Below are 18423 nucleotides of genomic sequence, written 5' to 3' on the forward strand. Positions count from 1 at the left end.
TGAGATGGGGGGGGGGGCTACCTACACGACTTTACCACACTCTTCTTCACTTTACAAAAGCTTCTCACACACGTATCGCATAGAGGATCTCTCGGAACGCAACCCCCCCCCGACCACCACCCCAAACACACACACAAACACACACGTCTTGTCACCCTGGTGCACACAAATGTTACACACCCATTCACACACACACACAGACACACACACACACACACACAGAATACATCAAACAAACCATCACCCCCACCCTCCATCACACACTATCACACCCACAGGTCTTGTCTCCATGTTGCTCTCACACACACACACACACACACACAGACACACACACACACACACACACACACACCCCATCACCCCCCCTCCCCCCCATCACAGACTCACACACACACACAAGTAAGTCTCCATGTCGCACACACACACACCACACATCACCTGATTTACAGTACAGCCACAAACTTTCCGCGAAGAGATCACAGGTGTTTCGGTCCAGGGGACAGGTAGACTGCTATATGGCAATATTCTCCATCGCTACGTTCTTTGTGTGAATAATGTGTCAACAACGACCCATGCCAAATCATGCACTCAGGTGCTCCGGAAACGGTGCTGTGTCTAATGTATTTTTTTGAATATAAACAAAAGAGAGCTCTTCTTCGATTTTAGACTCAATTAAGTCTCTGAGTACTTCAGTTCACGTTTCATCCACCGAGCTTTCAGGTCCATTCGCCAGCAGCTCCAGAAGTCTTATAATACATATTTCATTGGCCTCAGTCCTCTTTCTTTTGCTACATTCCGCTTAACCGGTATTTAAACCAGGGGAGAGATTGAGGCAGAGAGAGAGAGAGAGAGAGAGAGAGAGAGAGAGAGAGAGAGAGAGAGAGAGAGAGAGAGAGAGAGAGAGAGAGAGGGTGAATGGGGGGGGGGGGGTCTTTCATAACTCTGCACGGCTCGTTGGACGACAACAGACAGGGGTCGCGCGAGTCCCCCACCCCACCCGACTCGCTCTCTGACTCCCTCCTTACATTTCACAACAATGATGCAAGTCTCTCTATTTCCTAGGCGTGCTAAAGGTATGTCCATCCCCCCGCACCCCAACACACACACGCACACACACACACACACAAACACGCACACACACACGGATTTTAAAATCAAATCTGAAAAGAAAGTAGGCTTAGCTTAAGACTGATCATTGTATAAGTAATAATGCAGTTTATGGATTTGCAAAACACACATGAACATATAATTGTATGCACTTAAAAATAAATGATCGTTCAAAAAGATAGCCTACATATGTAAAAACTACACATAATAAAATAGAATTGTAGTTTTTTTTATATTGTAAAGTCTTTATATTTTATTTGCCGTGCCTTACTAAACATAAACCAGCAATTATGAGTTAAAGAGAGGCGCTAGATTTCACATTCATGGATTGTGTGTCATGTGTGCAGAAGCATCGCTTCGTAGCATCGACATTCTCATAGTCACTGACTAGCCATTCCGTCCGTCGGAATCACCGGAAAGTAACTAAATGAGCCCCTAAAACGTGCCGGTGCGACCCAGCATGGCGAACGGACGGTGAGCCGTCATCGAGCACCAGGCGGCGGTGGCCCGAGGAGTCGAGTGTGCGACGGCTGAGGGCGGGAATGGGAGCTGGGAACTCGGATCCTTTGTCCCAGCAGCCCTGCACCCCCTTTCCTTCCGCAAGATGACAGAGCCCCCTCGTCGCTGTGAACACTAGAGTCATGCTGACCAGCGACCACCCAACCACTGCACTCTGGAGCGCTGCAAAACAAGCCCCCCACACAACAAAGCGCGCTGTCAGCGCTGCACAATGAGACTGTCCACGGACCGCATTACCGCTCTGCCGCCGCACAATATCCCCAATAACACCGAGAACACGTTTCCAAACAAAGAAATCCTCCCGTGTGATAGTACATCTGCCGTATCGCCCTCGTGTTATTTATTAAAAGCACACCAACCGTGATCACGATTAAAAAAAAATACACGCGAAACGCAAATGTAAAGGGGAAACCACGTTCTACCAAATCAAACACTCGAGTGCATAGGAAAACACACACAACGTAGTAAAAAAAAACCCACATATTTGCAAAAGGACCGCAAAACGTACCCGTTTTCTTGCACAGCGTCAGCGTTCTGGTGGCTCTTAGATCAGGACTGATTCCACATGGTGACTTCACCAGCAGCCCGCCGACCTCAAAGCGCTCGTTCTGCAATAGTCATCAATATCACCCTTTTCTACGGATGTATTAAAAAAACACGATACTGGCCTCGGTTGTAAGTTGCTAAATAACTCGATTCTCGATGTGTGTGCTTGACGCTTTATCCAATCAAAAGCCCATCGGCGTGCATGCTGCTCCGTGCGTCGCTCCGCCGTGTGTGTGTGTGTGTGTGTGTGTGTGTGTGTGTGTGTGTGTGTGTGTGTGTGTGTGTGTGTGTGTGTGTGTGCACTCGTACGCCTTCCCTTCCCAGCGCTACATTGTTGACATTTGGGCACTGACGTCACCGTGTCCCTCATTCACAACAAAGCTCTGTGCGGAATGACGACGTGGTCTCCGTCGGGTTGACATTTACTCTAAAAAGGGGGGTGGGGCGTTTGGACTTGGGGAATCACGCATCGTAAACATCGTGTGGATAATGATGACAGCTACGATTAACAGGAGTCGACTCATTATGGCCATACATCTAAATCACTCTGTTGGAGGAGGGGAGAGAGTGGACGGTAGACTCGGACTGGAATCATTCATTTGACAAAGAGCTCCTGCATGAGTATTTCAGCCTCGACTAAAATGACTAAATATAGTAAGCAATTCCAATATTTAATCTTTTGATAGTCATCTTTATTATGGTTACCAAAAATAATCCCCCTAATCCTTCTATGAACCCAGCGAGTGGGCAGTCATAACAAAGGAAATGTAACGTTACGTCTGCACGAGCCATTATTCAATAATATCCTTACAGCCTTAAATGCCTCCATGATCTGTGTTTTATGTTTTGTCAGCATAGGTCTACTATACTACTATGTCGTATCCGTACATGCAAATTGTATTCACTTTAATTAGAAGACCCAGAATACAGTTTAGTAATAGACAGAGATCTGCAGAGATCCATTTGTCAAACCTCTGTACCCACTTTACAACTAAATACTTATACTGTGTCCTAAATCACTATATTCTGTCAGTTAATACAAGCCTATCATAATCAAAGTCAAAGTCCGATTTATTGTCAATATCTTCACATGAACTCGATATACAAAGGAATCGAAAGACGTCTATCACTATCCCACGGTGAAAGAGATCAAGTACATAGGCACAACAGATAAAGACAAGACATTTCCTAACACTAAAGTAAACAATAAAGTGTACAACATTTAACCACATTTACTAATCCTAAAAATAAACAATTGATACAAGAGTCTACTATGTATATGTAAGAAAGTAGCAGCAAAAGGTTTCTGTAGTTGTTATAGTGCAAAACACACAACCAGCAGAAAACAATCTTTATTATCATTATACTCAGGTGCAATACAATGTTGCATTACTTCTCCCGACGTAGTTATATATTTTTACTGTATATAGTAGTAATCCACTCTCCCTCCCAAAATTAAATAAAAACTAGTGCCATATAAATGATGAGCGTTGGATAGTTGACAGAGGACCATCCCATGGCCCAAACCCTGCAGTGTGTCCTGGGTTCTCCAGCCGGCTCTCTCTGGAGGCCTTACAGGACTTCATAACAATGACTGTGAATCGAGACACACTGTAGTGTGGCACGTGTGTGTGTCGACGAGGAGGAGGGGGGAGGGGGTAATCCCAAAGGAAGAAGCTGGCAAAGGCTACTGCTATTTTATCAGGTTGCCGCAGATGCAGACAGCGACTCCCCCCACCCCCCACCCCCCCCCCACACACACACACACACACTGTTCACGGCGGCTGAATTCAGATCAGCCTATATTCTCAATGTCAAGATGTCATAAATAGACGCTGCTGATTTCCACACAGCAGACACTGTTCACTGTTCTGTGTGTGTGTGTGTGTGTGTGTGTGTGTGTGTGTGTGTGTGTGTGTGTGTGTGTGTGTGTGTGTGTGTGTGTGTGTTGGGGGTGGGGTTCCTGGGTTCTTTAGAACATAACCATGAATGGAGTGATATGGTTATCCATGAAATTGTGTGTGCAGGAGTGTGTGCGCGCGTGTTTGTATCTTATTTAACAAAGAGCCCCTTTTTAATGTAATCTTTCACATACTTCATTTGCTGCCTTGTGAAAACCTTTTTCTTTTCATTTGATTTCACATGTAGGCCTACATCTAAGTATGCATTGGAAGTCAAGGATCTTGCTGTTACTCCTTAGATTGGGAGTTTCCTCTTTGCCATAATGCAAATTGGACTTGATTGAAAATTATTAGTAATTTAAAGTACACTTAAACACACACTGCATGTCGTGCGTGTAGAAATGTGTGCAAAGAATGTGTGTCTCATCCAGAAATATTTATAGCTGCTCATTCAGTCTGTCAAACCATTTTCAAATCAAATCCGAGAGGAGTTGTTGTTCCACATCAAATAGAAGCCATCCAGGAGTGGCCCATGTATAGGTGGCAGAAAACAGAAACCTTATGTTGACTCCAGCAATTGAACCAGTGTGTGGGGTCACTAATTCAGTTGTTTGCCTGAAACACAATCCATCCCAAAAGAGGAAGTACACACTGAATTCTCCACCTGTGGTAAAACAAACATAACTCTTGCCATTCATTGGGTTAACTCAGTGCCAGTGGACTGTAAACTATGCCAAATGCGTCATTAACAGATATTTCATGACAGCTCTTAGCAGGCTCTGTGGCTGTAGTTTCTGTGCAGTTTCATCAAGGGTAGATTTTACTGTAGGAAAGTAGCTCATGGGACTTCAATCACAGGTACAGTCTCAAAGGGCTTAACAGGTCATATATTTACGACACCCCCCTGACCCCAGAGTGCAAGAAAAAACTCTCTTAATCAGCAAGGAAGAAATCTTGAGGAGGATCCCTCCTTCCAGGGATGTTCAGGAGTGCAATAGGGGCCATAATTTACATACATACATACATACATACATACATACGTACATACATACATACGTACGTACGTACGTACATACATACGTACATACATACGTACGTACGTACTTACGTACGTGTACCTGTGATTGAAGTCCCATGAGCTACTTTCCTACAAAGTCCCATGAAGTCCCATGAAGTCCCATGAGCTACTTTCATACATACATATGACTCTACGTTCTGATTGGTTCCATGTAGCATGTATGATGCACAGCGACTGTGTGGGAGCCCAATGAATAGATCTTTTCCCCTGAGGCGTCATCATAGGACAAACACAGGTGCCGCTCATGACATTTATGAGTCTGCTCCTTAACGGACCAGGCCACTCACCCAGTGAAAAGAAGTCTACTCCCCGTGCCGTGGTTCGTACAACGAGCAGACCCATGAGTAGTGTTATGAGTGCGACTCCGAAAAGGCTCTATCTTATTGAAATTCTGCTAAGACACTTGAGACAAACTGAATCTAATCAACGGTCATCCATCAACGGTAAGCCTATAAAACAAAGTGCCTACACCCCAGCCCCCCCTTCTCACTCACTCCCCAATGACCACCATAACAACAACAACAACAACGTCAACAAACAAGTGGGTGAGACTGATTACGGCTGCAGAGAAGAAAAGTAATCCCTGGGCCTTCAATGACAAAGAAGGTGTGTTTACGAGTGTACCCAGGAGCTGGACCCAGCCCACTGAGCTGAAGGAGCCCCGCCCACTGATCTGAAGGAGCCCCGCCCACTGGGCTGAAGGCACCCCGCCCACTGGGCTGAAGGAGGACTGTGCAGCGCTGGAACCCACCGTGTCACTAAATGAGAACACACCAACTTTGGGGTTTCCACAATTTCCTATTTTGCTTTTGGTGCGCTTTAGGCAAAATGGGTGTTGGTGCGTGTGTCTGTGTGTGTGGGAGGAAGGGGGCGGGGCATGTAGTCTGTGGTGTGGAGATTTTTGTGTGCAGAAGTTGAGTGACGTTGTCGATACGGTAGTAAAAGTGTTGGTTACGGGGGCTCGGGTTCAAACTTAGTCCAAATGGTTTACTTATCAGCCGACCTCAATCTTGAATGCATGCACGCACGCAGACACGCACACTCAAACAAAGAGATGAAATCAAATTAACTACAATAACGTATCAGACTGCAGGATGGAAAGGGATACAGCCATATTCTTTAGATGTAAGAGAGACTGCTTTGCTATGGAAACAGTACAGACTCACCACGGAATTTCCTGCCATTAGAGACAAAAGTCGCTCACAAATCAAAGTGGCAATGATGGTAAGTGTGGTGGGAACATTTTAAAAAGTTCTTTTTTTTCAGATTTTAACAGATTCTCCACAGACGAATGGACAGAGAATCAACCTTATCACTGTAACGTGTGTGTTACACACATACATATTTGTGCACATCATACATTGCTAGGGACATGTTGGTACACGTGTAGGAATGCATTTCTTCTACCTATCTCCTAGGTGATTATGCACGGTGAAAGCCTCCAGTGAAAGTATCCGTTTGTTAGTGTGGTGCATACAAAGAAACTGTCTCGCGTGTATTCATTCGTTCTTCATCTTCTCAAGATTCAATCGTGTAAACAATCGCACCCTTACCAGCTCCTCATCAAACACACATGTATTCATAGAAACCAAACAAGCTGCCACAAAAGACACTGAAGTTACACCTGTCAGTTTCAGAGAAACACATTGTTTTATTCCATAAAGTCAACAAGCTCCAGGCCACCACAAAGTTTCTTGAAGAACAAATTTGTCAGTAGCATTGGTCTACAGATACTCAGTATGTTGGCCCTGAAAAACTCTAACCAGTCTCAATACTGGGTGATCATCTTAAAAATGTGCACTGTTTGATAGGGAGGTTGGTCGAGAGAAAAGGAAACACCTGCAATAGGGGGTCTGCGGCCATTATACTAAATCAAGGACTTGTGTATACATGTGCATGGTCTCAGTAAAAAATAAAATAAAACACACTCATAAATTTAAAACTTGAGATGAATAGATTCGCAATCCAGTATTGCTGTCTATCACTAACAAGATCCTAAGGCAAATTGTGAAAATTAGACATTAACGATCCTGTGACATATTGTGAGCGAAAAACAAATACACCTTCCCCTTGCTTGCTGCCCCAACCCAAAGCCCAAACAAAATCTCTGGCTTCTCGAAATCATGAATGGACACTGAGCATCTACAGTCGAAATAATACAATAAATGCAGTGAAGGACGTACAAAGATTGGTAAGATGTGGGTTTTCGAAAACAGTGGGTTTTGAAGCACAAGATCAACAAATAAAACATGAAATGCGCACGGTAATACATGTTGAGGATTGTAAACTCCCAAACTTTTCACCTCTTTTCCTTTTTTAAAATGCAACAATATGAAGGCCCACAAGCCCGGTAATATCTACACCGTTAGTTCCCTCCCTCCCTCCCTCCCTCCCTCCCTCCCCTTATTTAAACCAACCTTGTTTTTTGTGCGTTAACAAACACAAACGCTGAGAGAAAAACAGTGTTTTTTCTCAGTTGCGCCTGTGCCATTGAGGACGGCCGCGGGACTGGGGACCAATGGACCGTCCCCATTGTGCCGGAAGGCAGCGATTTGGCAAACAAAGGCAGAACAGGCTCTGCAGCTTCCCTCGTCCTAAGAACCACTCCAGGCACTGTAGGCCACGACTTCCGTGGAGACAGACGACACCTGAGGCTGCGATGGGGGGGGGGGGGGGGGGGGGGGGGGGGGGGGCAAAGAATATGAAGTGGAAGGAGCAACTCTTCCTATTTCTTTTAGAGCTCAGTACAGTTCTCCTTTGTGGCAGACTCCCAAGTCCTAGTGGACACACACACACACACACACACACACACACACACACACACACACACACACACACACACACACAAAAACACGCGCCGGCAGTGTGACCTGGAATCAGCTCTCACGGCAAACCATAAAAAAAATTGATGTGCACGGGCGTCTGTTGCCTGTGGGTACAGAGTTTATATAGACTGCTGAAGGACACACACACACACACACACACACACCAGGGAAACCTCCTCTCCTGTCTACAGCAGCAAACCTTTGCCCGTCCCCACTCCACTAGCTGTGTTGCTGGTGTTCCTAGATGCTGCTGCTGTTGTTGTTAAAAGGTGTACTGATGCTGCTGCTAATGATGCTGGTTCTGCTGCTGCTGGTTCTGCTGCTGCTGGCTCTGGCTCTTGAGGCCGTGGTAGTAGTCCGACAGCCCCCTGTTGTCCTCCAGCAGCTGGCAGTGCTCCTGGGCCAGGCGCGTGGCGCTCTGCGTCTCCCGCTCATCCTGTTGCAGCTCCGAGATCAACTCCGTCCTGAACACACACAGACGCGCGCACAGAGATGCACACACACACACACGATGAGTTAGGTCAATTTGTGAAGCCCTTAATCATGGTTACAGTTTGAAAAGGCTTCCCATGGGCCACATTAAATGACCCCCCACTGACCCTGAAGCCTCAGCATACTTCAAAATAAGTTGATTTGATTTTGGGTGGCTGAGACCGAAAAGTTCTTTAGACAAAATGTGTTTCGGTCCGAGAATGTTCCACTCGTCCTGACCAATGGGCTGGAGAAAGGACATCAGAAATCAGATTAAGGAAACCAACCAAAATAAATCATGCCTACTCTGACTTTTGATTAGGCTGCCCGGAAAGGTTAAGAAGGCGGGCTGGGAGTGCAAGAGGCTGATATAATTGCAGCCTTAACAAGCACAACAGCCATGCTTAGAAACCTTTCAAGGGCCTGCAGATTGCATTTCCATTTTTCCTCCCCATTGGAGTTTTTGCTCCACATGACACTTTAAGCACATTTCTTTTACCCCACACAAAACGGACCCATTTGGGAGGACTCTAAGTTTATCCAAGTGCTGACATACTGATGACATACCAATTTTCTTCATGGTTTGTCTAGACAAAAAAGTTGACATGGTCCTTCAGTAACCTCAACCTCACCTGTGGTCTACCATTAGAAAAGGCACAGAGCGCTTTGGTCAGAAGCATTCTTACCATTCATTTGAATATAATTAATTCGCACAAATTAAGTAATGTACTATAAAACATAATACACATATGTACATGTATCGTAACAGAACTTTGCAGAACTTTGCACCCAAAGACACATTCCACCACACATTAAAACATTACAACACGTCAGCACATATAAAGCACACCCTCACTCAACATCCACCCTTACAACATCTTATCACTCACTTGGGAAATGTGGTACCTGGGATCAATCTAGCCACAAATCACGCGACTCGAGTGAACTCGTGAGGACTTACTTCCTGTGGGCAAGCAGTGTGATCTCGGTCTGGATCTTCAGGTATTCCTGAGCCATCCTGCAGTGCTGCTCAAACACCGCCATGGACTCTTTGGAGTTGGGGCATGGGGCCAGGGGCTAGGGCACAGTCACAGCGCCTTTTAGCATACTAACGGCTGCTTTGACAAAACTGCGACGTCACAAACAAAATACAGATGAATGCAGTGACACGTTTTTGTATTTCTGCAAGGTTTGAATGTGATTGAACTGAAAAGTATCTTTGTAAGTCACCTCAACGCCAAATATGGAAACCCTTAGCAACATTTCCCGGAAGTTGCGTTCAATTAGTTTAATTCAATATCAATGATCTAGAACAGTCCGTCTGTAGGATTGGGCTGTATCTTCCTATTAAATGGCATTGTTCCGTTGGACTTTACCTGTAGCTGGTGGTCCAGTGTCAGGTAGGCCATGGGTATGGAGCTGTCCACCCCGTTGGTGGCTGATGAGGACACATGCACGTTTTAAATGCTCACACTCGGACAAAGCGCTTTTCTCTTCCACCCCCACACAGATGAGGGGTTCAATCACAATTGCATAAACAGTCATTGTACCATCACATGCTACCACATTGTACACAAGTGGCACTATTACTATCGAAGATTACTCATCACTCAGTAACACCACCCCTCCAAGACATGACTAATGGTCTGCACTGTGACGCCCCCTAGAGGTGTGGGGTGGAAAAAACTCAATCTCAGCCTCATTGACATACAACCTATTTTCTCCTTCATAAAAATAGTGACAGGACTATGAAACAATATGTTCGTAAAGATGTGTTGTGACTTAATAAGGGTCGAAGAGAAAAAGGGACACATTAATACACAGTGGTAATGAACTTGGAGTAGCCAACACACTATGCAAGTTGGCAAAATTGAACTCCACTTGCCACTAGTCTTTTGAAAGTAACCCTCTACTGATATTTCCTGATATTTCTGAAAGACACCGGATGTGGGAGTCTTTGTTCATAAACAGCCTAAACATCTCAACGTGAAAAGTCGGGAAATCAGGGAGATGCATCGAGATATTCTGTGGCTTCAACATCTATAAAGCAGCAGACCTACCAGAAGGACTCAGAGGTAACCTGAGCTCTGATTGGCTAACGGGCATGGGGGTGGGCCCGGAAGAGAGAGCAGGGCTCTGAGAGCGTCCTGGTTGGCTATCAGAGCTGGACCTCCTGGACAGGGGAAGACTGGGCCGCAGTGTGCCCGTCTGCAACGCAACACACACACAGAATCAGACACACGCTTCATCAATTAATTTCAAGCACCTCAAAAACTGAATCCATGCCCACTTCTGTTATGACCACAGTCAATGGAGTATGCACATGGAAAGCTCTCCAATTATATCTTGTTTTAATTGTTAACATCGTTTTCCTATTCCAACTCTACACTAAAGACAGAATGACATAGGTGACACATCACCTTGGAAGGCTTTAATTACATGGGGGGGGGCTGGTATACCTTGGAAGGCTTGAACTACATGGGGGGGGGGGGTATACCTTGGAAGGCTTATACTACATGAGGGGGGGGGTATACCTTGGAAGGCTTGTTCTACATGGGGGGGGGAGGGGGTATACCTTGGAAGGCTTGAACTACATGGGGGGGGGGTATACCTTGGAAGGCTTATACTACATGGGGGGGGTGGGTATACCTTGGAAGGCTTGAACTACATGGGGGGGGGGGTATACCTTGGAAGGCTTGAACTACATGGGGGGGGGGTATACCTTGGAAGGCTTGAACTACATGGGGGGGGGGGGTATACCTTGGAAGGCTTATACTACATGGGGGGGGGGGGTATACCTTGGAAGGCTTGTTCTACATGGGGGGGGGGAGGGGGTATACCTTGGAAGGCTTGAAGGGCACTTGGACCTCGATGCTCTTCAGGGTCTCCTCCCGTCCCTGCGAGCCCCCGCCCTGGTCCAACCCACCACTCCCGCTGCGGCTGTTGATGGTGTAGTCCGCATACGATCCTGGCCATGGAAACGGATCAGACACATGGGTTACCCTATTTATCCATCCATCCATCACTGCAGGAGAAAATCAACACTAGGGGGAAGGAGTTTCGGTTCAGGACGAACAAGGAGAATCACGGTCTGCAGAATCTCAAAGCAATGGCGGAGTTGAAGAATTGTGAAGCAAAACCAATCAAAACCTTTTTCGATACAATAGGCTGAATAACAAGAAAAAATATGTTCTCTACAATCCGTCAGGCCTTTGCCATAATTGGGAATCAATTGCCGAAGCCAAAGCCAGACTGGTATTCATTGCAAAATGCTCAAGACTCCCAGCCGAAATGTTCTGGGTTCGATCCCTGGGATCTTCAGTCTAACCTGTGGGCATCATAGAGCAGGATGCACTACCTGCTCCTTAAAGGATAACCTTGAAGGTTTTCTAGCTTTTCTCCTCACTTTTGGGATATTATGTGAAAAACGCTTGCAGTGTTTGCCGTAGCCATCCGTGTCTCTTTGGGCAAAGCTCACCGCAGACGCAAAAATCGTGCCCGAAGTCCTGTCATTTGACGTCAATAGTGATGGAGTTGGGGTAAAGGAAAACAGCAACAGGCTATTTTAGCATGGATTTCTATTCCCCACCTCCGGGGAGCCACATGGCATGCTCTGTAATGTGTTGAAAAACCCAAGAATTCACTTTTTTATAAAATAGTCTGATAAATGAGAAGGTAATAAGAGGTAAATACATAAATATATGTTTGGGCTACTCATTTTGAGTAGCCCAAGTGCGAGTGAGTGAGCTAAACATTTCTTCAGCAATAGCCTGACTACATATAGTCTATAATCTAATAATAATAATAATAATAATAATAATAATAATAATAATAATAATAATAATAAATAATTTAAATACTTTAAAACCCATTAGAAAAGGATGTCTGTGGATAAAATGACTGGGGTGACCCACATAAACAACATGAAACACCCCAGTCACCGTTATCGATGGAGAAACACATATGTTTTCACCAATGTGCCCACCAATTGATCTACTCAAGGTGGAAGAAGCAAAGTTGAATCTGAAATTGGTCCGACAGCGAGCCCACCACCATTTTTACCCCTGCCCTATAGGGGCATACGGCCCACGTGGTGTTCTGAATGAGAGGTGTCTGAGGGGTCTGTTGGGGAGGCCACTCACCGGTGCTGGTGCCTGAGGAGGAGCCACTCCTGTTGCCTGAATACTGGTGGGGGAGCTGGAGGGGCTCATCAGAGCCAGGGAAATACTATGGAAACAACACACATTAACGGGGTCCAGACGGGCTGCACTGCATTTGGATTTCAGTTCCTTCACCTGGTTCCCCAAGACGTATGTTCACTTGTGCAATTACTAGTATTTACCAGATATGATGAAGAGGAGTGGATACATTAAGAATCATGTAGGCGACATGTAGGTTAGGGGGAGTGTGTAAAGAAACAAACTTTTACTATCAGTTTTTTATTTGTTTAATGGAGGGGCTAAACCCTTAAAAAATAATGTTGACATATTGTTACATAAAATCGTTCCATTGTGCGAAAGTACTAACACTTACTCAGATATTTTGTTTTAATATGTATGATAGAAAAATTGCAATGTATAACTTACAGTATTGTGTATGAAACTGTTGTTTTCAATAGAATTGCAGCAGTAGAATAGAAAAACTGGGACAGGCAATGCAAATAAGTGCAAGCCTAAAGTACTGTAATCCAGTGCATCAGAAAGATGGTATAACATGTGTTTGTGCATTCGTCCCAATACAAATAAACCATTAACCAATACGCCGGCATACCTTCATGAGACCCCCCATGGTGTTCTTCACCTCCTCCATCGGGGGTCTCTGGCTGGGCTCCTTGTCCCAGCACCGCGTCATCAGACTCTCCAAGGTGGGGGGGACGTCTCTGATCATAGGGGGCCTGGTGCCTGTACACACAAACACGTTATGAGGAACTACTGCTGGAATACACGCAATAACAGCTGATGAAATGAGGTTTTCCCATAACAGACACCGCAAGCGTAAATGTCTGCCGATACCAATCCAACCGGTTGCGTTTCTCTAGCTCTTTTGCCTCCATGGTAGCTGCAGGTTTCAACCAGTTCCATTTATCTAAGACTCTTTAATCCCAATTAGACGATTTCACGGCCCACCGGCGTATAGGTAAATGACAGTGATTAACCTGGAATTGTTTTGCAAGGTTGCAAGTAGATTGACTGTTCTATGTAATGTAAAACAAAAATTAACAATTAGTGCTCGGTTGGTGTTACAGGTCTTACATCATTTTGTTTCATTTTGCGTTACATTTTCTCATGGCTGCGGATAAGCTAGCGAACAAGCAAGCAGGCTAACTATGTTTATCTCAGCAGTGTTTCTTGTTGGACAACAGAAGTATCCTCACGCGGGTAAAGTGATCTCCCCAGTGCAGTGGTCTACACAGCTCGCACACGCCGCCGGACGCAAATAAATGTCTATTCCAGACACATTACATGATTTATTCGATTGAGGTTTATTTATTCCTACAATAAAAATGAATACACCATGTGAGCCCTGGTGGACAGGTACTGCTGCACTAATACCACACTACGTCTCTTTATGCCCCCATGGTTTTGAGAGACGTTTCAAGGAGGGAGCAGCCAGACGGTCGGATCGTGTAACAAAATGTATGTTTCCAATTGTTTAAGCAAATATAGAATGAAACCTGAACCCATGTGCGGACTAAAAACACACTGGTTTAAAATCTATTGTCCAAGATAAGACTGAGAGTCTGACTAATAGTCTGACTGGGACACTTTGGCAATAAAGGATCCTGGTTGGATTGGTTAGTGAGTTAGTTTGGACTGGCGGACCTCTGTGGACCGCCCACATGATGCAGAAGGCTGAGCCGCCGATCTCGTCGAAGGGCTTCCTGCGTGTGATCACCTCCCACAGGATGATGCCCCAGCTGAACACGTCACACTTCTCACTGTAGTTACTGCCTGTCAACACACACACACACACACACACACACACACACACGGTTGTCACGTTGCGTGCATCGGGGTGGCATCCCCACCCAGTCTACCATCGGAGGGGAGGGGGTAGAAAATAAGAAGGCGCAATCGATAGACAATACTCCATCTGTCCCGAAGGAAATTCAAGAGTAAATTCATCACAACAAAGTCCAGGGACAAACGGGGAGATTTCAGATGTGTCGGGAAGGAAAGAAACATAAAGCTGACCCTCGAACACCTCGGGGGCCATCCAGGCGGCGCTGCCCTTGTTGTTGGTCATGTGGGTCTGGATGTCGCACGCCGTCCCGAAGTCGCAGATCTTCAGCACTGTGCCGCACGCCACCAGCAGCAGACTGCGAGGTTGGGACATTAGAGTGCATAATGGGATGTTAGTAGGGGTCGGGCAATACTATACTTTTGACAGGACTCAAGAGAGCAGTAGTACAGTAAATAATAAATAAAACTTATATATATGACTACAGCTCCTGAATCGGGGCCCCAAGTCTTTGGGAAACACTGGAGGATTATTTTCCAACCAAAAACAACATCCTGGGTCTCCATGCGCCACTGAGGGTCTTACTTGGGGGGCTTGAGGTCGCGGTGGATGAGGGCCTTGGGTTTCATGGCGTGCAGATAGGCCACGCCCTTGGCACACTGCAGGCACCAGCTCATGGCATGCGATGCCGTGTACTGCGCCAGGGGCTCCGCACCATGCAGCACTGCGGGCGGAGCAGACATCGGTGAAACGTTACGATTACGTTATGGAAGCGGGCCTCTGCAATGTTTACCTTTCTGACAAATCCTTTCACAAAAGGATTTTGGGGGAATTTTAGCAAAAACTATTGTCGGCTTAGCTCGGGAGGTAGAGCGGGTTGGCTGGTAACCGGAAGGTTACCAGCCAACCCAGGAGTGTTGAGGTGTTCCTGAGCGAGACGCCTCACCCTAACTGCTCCTGACGAGCAGACCGTCGCCCTGCGTGGTTGACTCTGCCGTCGGTGAGTTAATATGTGCATTAACCGATGTAAGTCTTTGGATTCAAAGCCAATCTTATGAGGAACTTAACTTATTTTCTTATGAAGTCAACATGAGAACATAGGAGTTTAAGTAGTAGTAGTAGTTAAATAGCAGTAATGAACAATGGAACTATCTGGAAGACTCTTACCGTTGTACAGAGATCCACCTTCAGCATATTCCATGACGAGACCCACCTATAGGAACAACACATATGTTATCTTCAGCCATAAGTATCAACTCAAAACCAATAACAATTGATTGGGCTGAACACATTGATACGCTTTAAAAAATAGAAAAAATGTTTCAAGAATGCAATCAATCAAACCGTATTCATATATTTATGCAGACATTTCGAATGAATACAAAAAAAATGACAGTGACCCGAAAGGTCATGTTACAAAAAGTCACTAGATGCTTTTCCAACCGACACAATAACATCTTTGGAGCTACCAGAGAGTGGAGTTATCGCAGTTAGCTAACCAATATATGTGTCTGACTGACCGGACTGTCACAGGAGCCGTAGAGCTTCACGATGTTGGGGTGGTTGACCCTGGACAGCTGGCGACGCTGTGGAGAAAACATAGGTAAACGTTGAAGACGATACACACACACGCAGATTGTAAACACATGAAGAGACTGAGGTCATCGGGCTGGCTAACTCAGTTCAATCTATTCAATCTCTTCTTAAAAAAAAATGCATACACAGATTGTCCACCCACCGCTGTATTAATTTAGTCATTTTAAGACATCCTGTCTATGATTGGTCTCGCACGATTGATCTTCTGTAATTTTATTGAGGTTTTAAATGCAGGGGCTATCTTATATATTGCAAGAAAAAAAGTTCAATAAATAGAGCTTAATATAATAATTATAATTAGTATAGTAATAATAGTTTAACTGAATTTTTTACATAAATATTACTAAATAGAATCCCTAGATAATCCATGGGGTTAAGATTGTATTGTATAAAGAATTGTTAAATGTTTAACGTCACCTATATTCATAAGCGTAACCTATCCATAGGTCATATAATACTATCGTTGATATGAAGGATAACTTTGGCATTTCTCTAGCACTGATGACATCGTCAACTCTTTGCATCAGTCAGATATTGACATGAGTTGTAATACAGACGATTATTCCTTTTTCCTTTGCTTGTTTTTAGTATTGGGGATTAGGGAGGGTGGTCAGTTGAACACAAGCTTATAAATTGAAGCCACTTGTAACTATTACACCTTACACCTACATCTAATGCTGGGTTATTGTATAATCGGAAAGGATACAACAGGCTACAATACTACCAGTACAATAACTGGTCAGCAGTAATATGTTACTGTGAAAAGCATGAATGTGTATGTTAGATCTTTTCTAAAATCAACAAAAGATAGGTTCCAAGATGTGCTAAAATACAGCAGCAGGAGGACATAACGTGCACATAGATGGCCTTCAGTTTCAGTAACAAACCAATCCAAAGCCATAGAAGCATAACGTGCACATGGATGGCCTTCAAGCTTAGGAACAGCACAACCCAAAGCCATAGAAAAACAACAGTTTAGTAACAGCGCAATCCAAAGCCATAGCAACAACAGTCTGTGAGGGGCTGCAGCACCTCCACGATGAAAGCGGTCCTCTCGTCCTCACTCTCGATGGTCTTGATGGCCACATCTTTGCCTTTCCATTTGGCCTTGTACACAACGCCAAACGTCCCTCTCCCGACAACCTTAACACAACAAACATAAAAAGTGTTGAGATGCACATTCGGAATGGAGGCGATACTAAAACGCTATCGAGAGATGTTCATGTCTTCTTGGGGGCAGGACAACCCAAGGTTTGGACATGATAAAAGTGAACCCCAGGTAGATATCCTCTTCTAGATCTTTACGCACAGGAGATGCACAGGAGATGCACTGGATATGTTACCTCTCCGACTTCAATGTCTTCCCGTTTGATATCTTCAAAGGGAAACCCAGGTGGTGTTTCGAGCATCGCGAAGACACAAAGACCTCCCCGAGCAGGAGAAGTGTGTGCAGCTACTGCTTCACATGGAAAGAGGATCGATCCACAAACCCCGCTGTGCTCTCCGGGACGGCTCCGTCACGCATGGTCACCCGGTTTCCTCTTATTATTGTTATTATTATTATTATTTCCAGCTAATCCTTCGCAATCGTTTCCATCCGATACCTTGAATGCCGGAAGTATGTAGTGTTGCCAGATTGGGACACATTTCGCGCACAACACTAGCCACACTGGAAGAAGCGCGCTGCAGCCAGTGTTGCCAGATTGGGCGGGAAATCTGGCGCAATCTGGCAACACTGGAAGTATGAGTTGTTTCTGCTTTTCACTCGGCGAACTGTTTAAAAAAAAACACATTCTGAAGGGTTCGCCAGCCTCCAGGTTTTACACCTCCTCGCGTAACAACACACTTTGACTCGCAAGACGAGGAGCTTACATATAGTTAATAACATGTATCTGAAACTCGCTGGTAAGATAGGTTACCTCTACAGTTTTATAAATTAGTATGGCGGGCCTTTGTTCATTGTTTAAAAAAATGAATGCTCTTGAACACGGCTTACTTTTGTTTTGGCTCACAACGCTGGGGGGCGACAAAACACACACACACACACACACACACACACACGCACACACACACACGCACACACACACACACACGATAGCATAGTCTGTGTGTGTGTGTGTGTGTGTGTGTGTGTGTGTGTGTGTGTGTGTGTGGCACGGTCACACAGGTATTGATCAAACGTAATATGACATTAATCAATTTATTTATTCATTACTCATTTATTATTTTAGATATTATAGTAGAGAAGTGGTTGTTACGGTTTCGAAAGCGCTTTAGCTCACCGTGGGTACTAAGCATATGTGTCATGTGTCGCTTGCATCAACTTTTTTCTGTAACAATTCACTTAAGATGTTTCTTAGCGGAACTACTAAATTCACCCAAGTGAACGACAGGTGGATGCAATCAATGCTGGTTGGTA

At 45.0% G+C, this 18423-nt stretch overlaps 2 protein-coding genes across 2 annotated transcripts in view; both read right to left on the reverse strand.

Moving 5' to 3' along the window:
• LOC307086803 (transcription regulator protein BACH2-like) overlaps positions 1 to 2357 on the reverse strand; it is a 33111-nt gene extending 30754 nt beyond the window's left edge. The window contains exon 1 of the mRNA XM_079752135.1: positions 2135 to 2357. The gene's annotated coding sequence lies outside the window, so the exon portion shown is untranslated. The remainder of the gene's footprint in view (positions 1 to 2134) is intronic.
• A 5539-nt stretch (positions 2358 to 7896) lies between these two features.
• LOC307086758 (mitogen-activated protein kinase kinase kinase 7-like) lies at positions 7897 to 17614 on the reverse strand. The gene is made up of 14 exons (XM_079752076.1): positions 17348 to 17614; positions 17037 to 17147; positions 15929 to 15994; positions 15576 to 15621; positions 14994 to 15132; positions 14642 to 14766; positions 14270 to 14398; positions 13218 to 13348; positions 12590 to 12674; positions 11288 to 11415; positions 10508 to 10655; positions 9824 to 9885; positions 9409 to 9524; positions 7897 to 8440 (listed from the first exon to the last, which is right to left on the reverse strand). Exons 1-14 carry the CDS (start codon positions 17411 to 17413, stop codon positions 8263 to 8265), a joined length of 1530 nt encoding a protein of 509 aa, XP_079608202.1. The 5' UTR covers positions 17414 to 17614; the 3' UTR covers positions 7897 to 8262.
• Between the last annotated feature and the right edge of the window lie 809 nt (positions 17615 to 18423).

This window comes from Pollachius pollachius, assembly GCF_949987615.1.
Source record: "Pollachius pollachius genome assembly, chromosome: 15".
Taxonomy (NCBI): domain Eukaryota; kingdom Metazoa; phylum Chordata; class Actinopteri; order Gadiformes; family Gadidae; genus Pollachius; species Pollachius pollachius.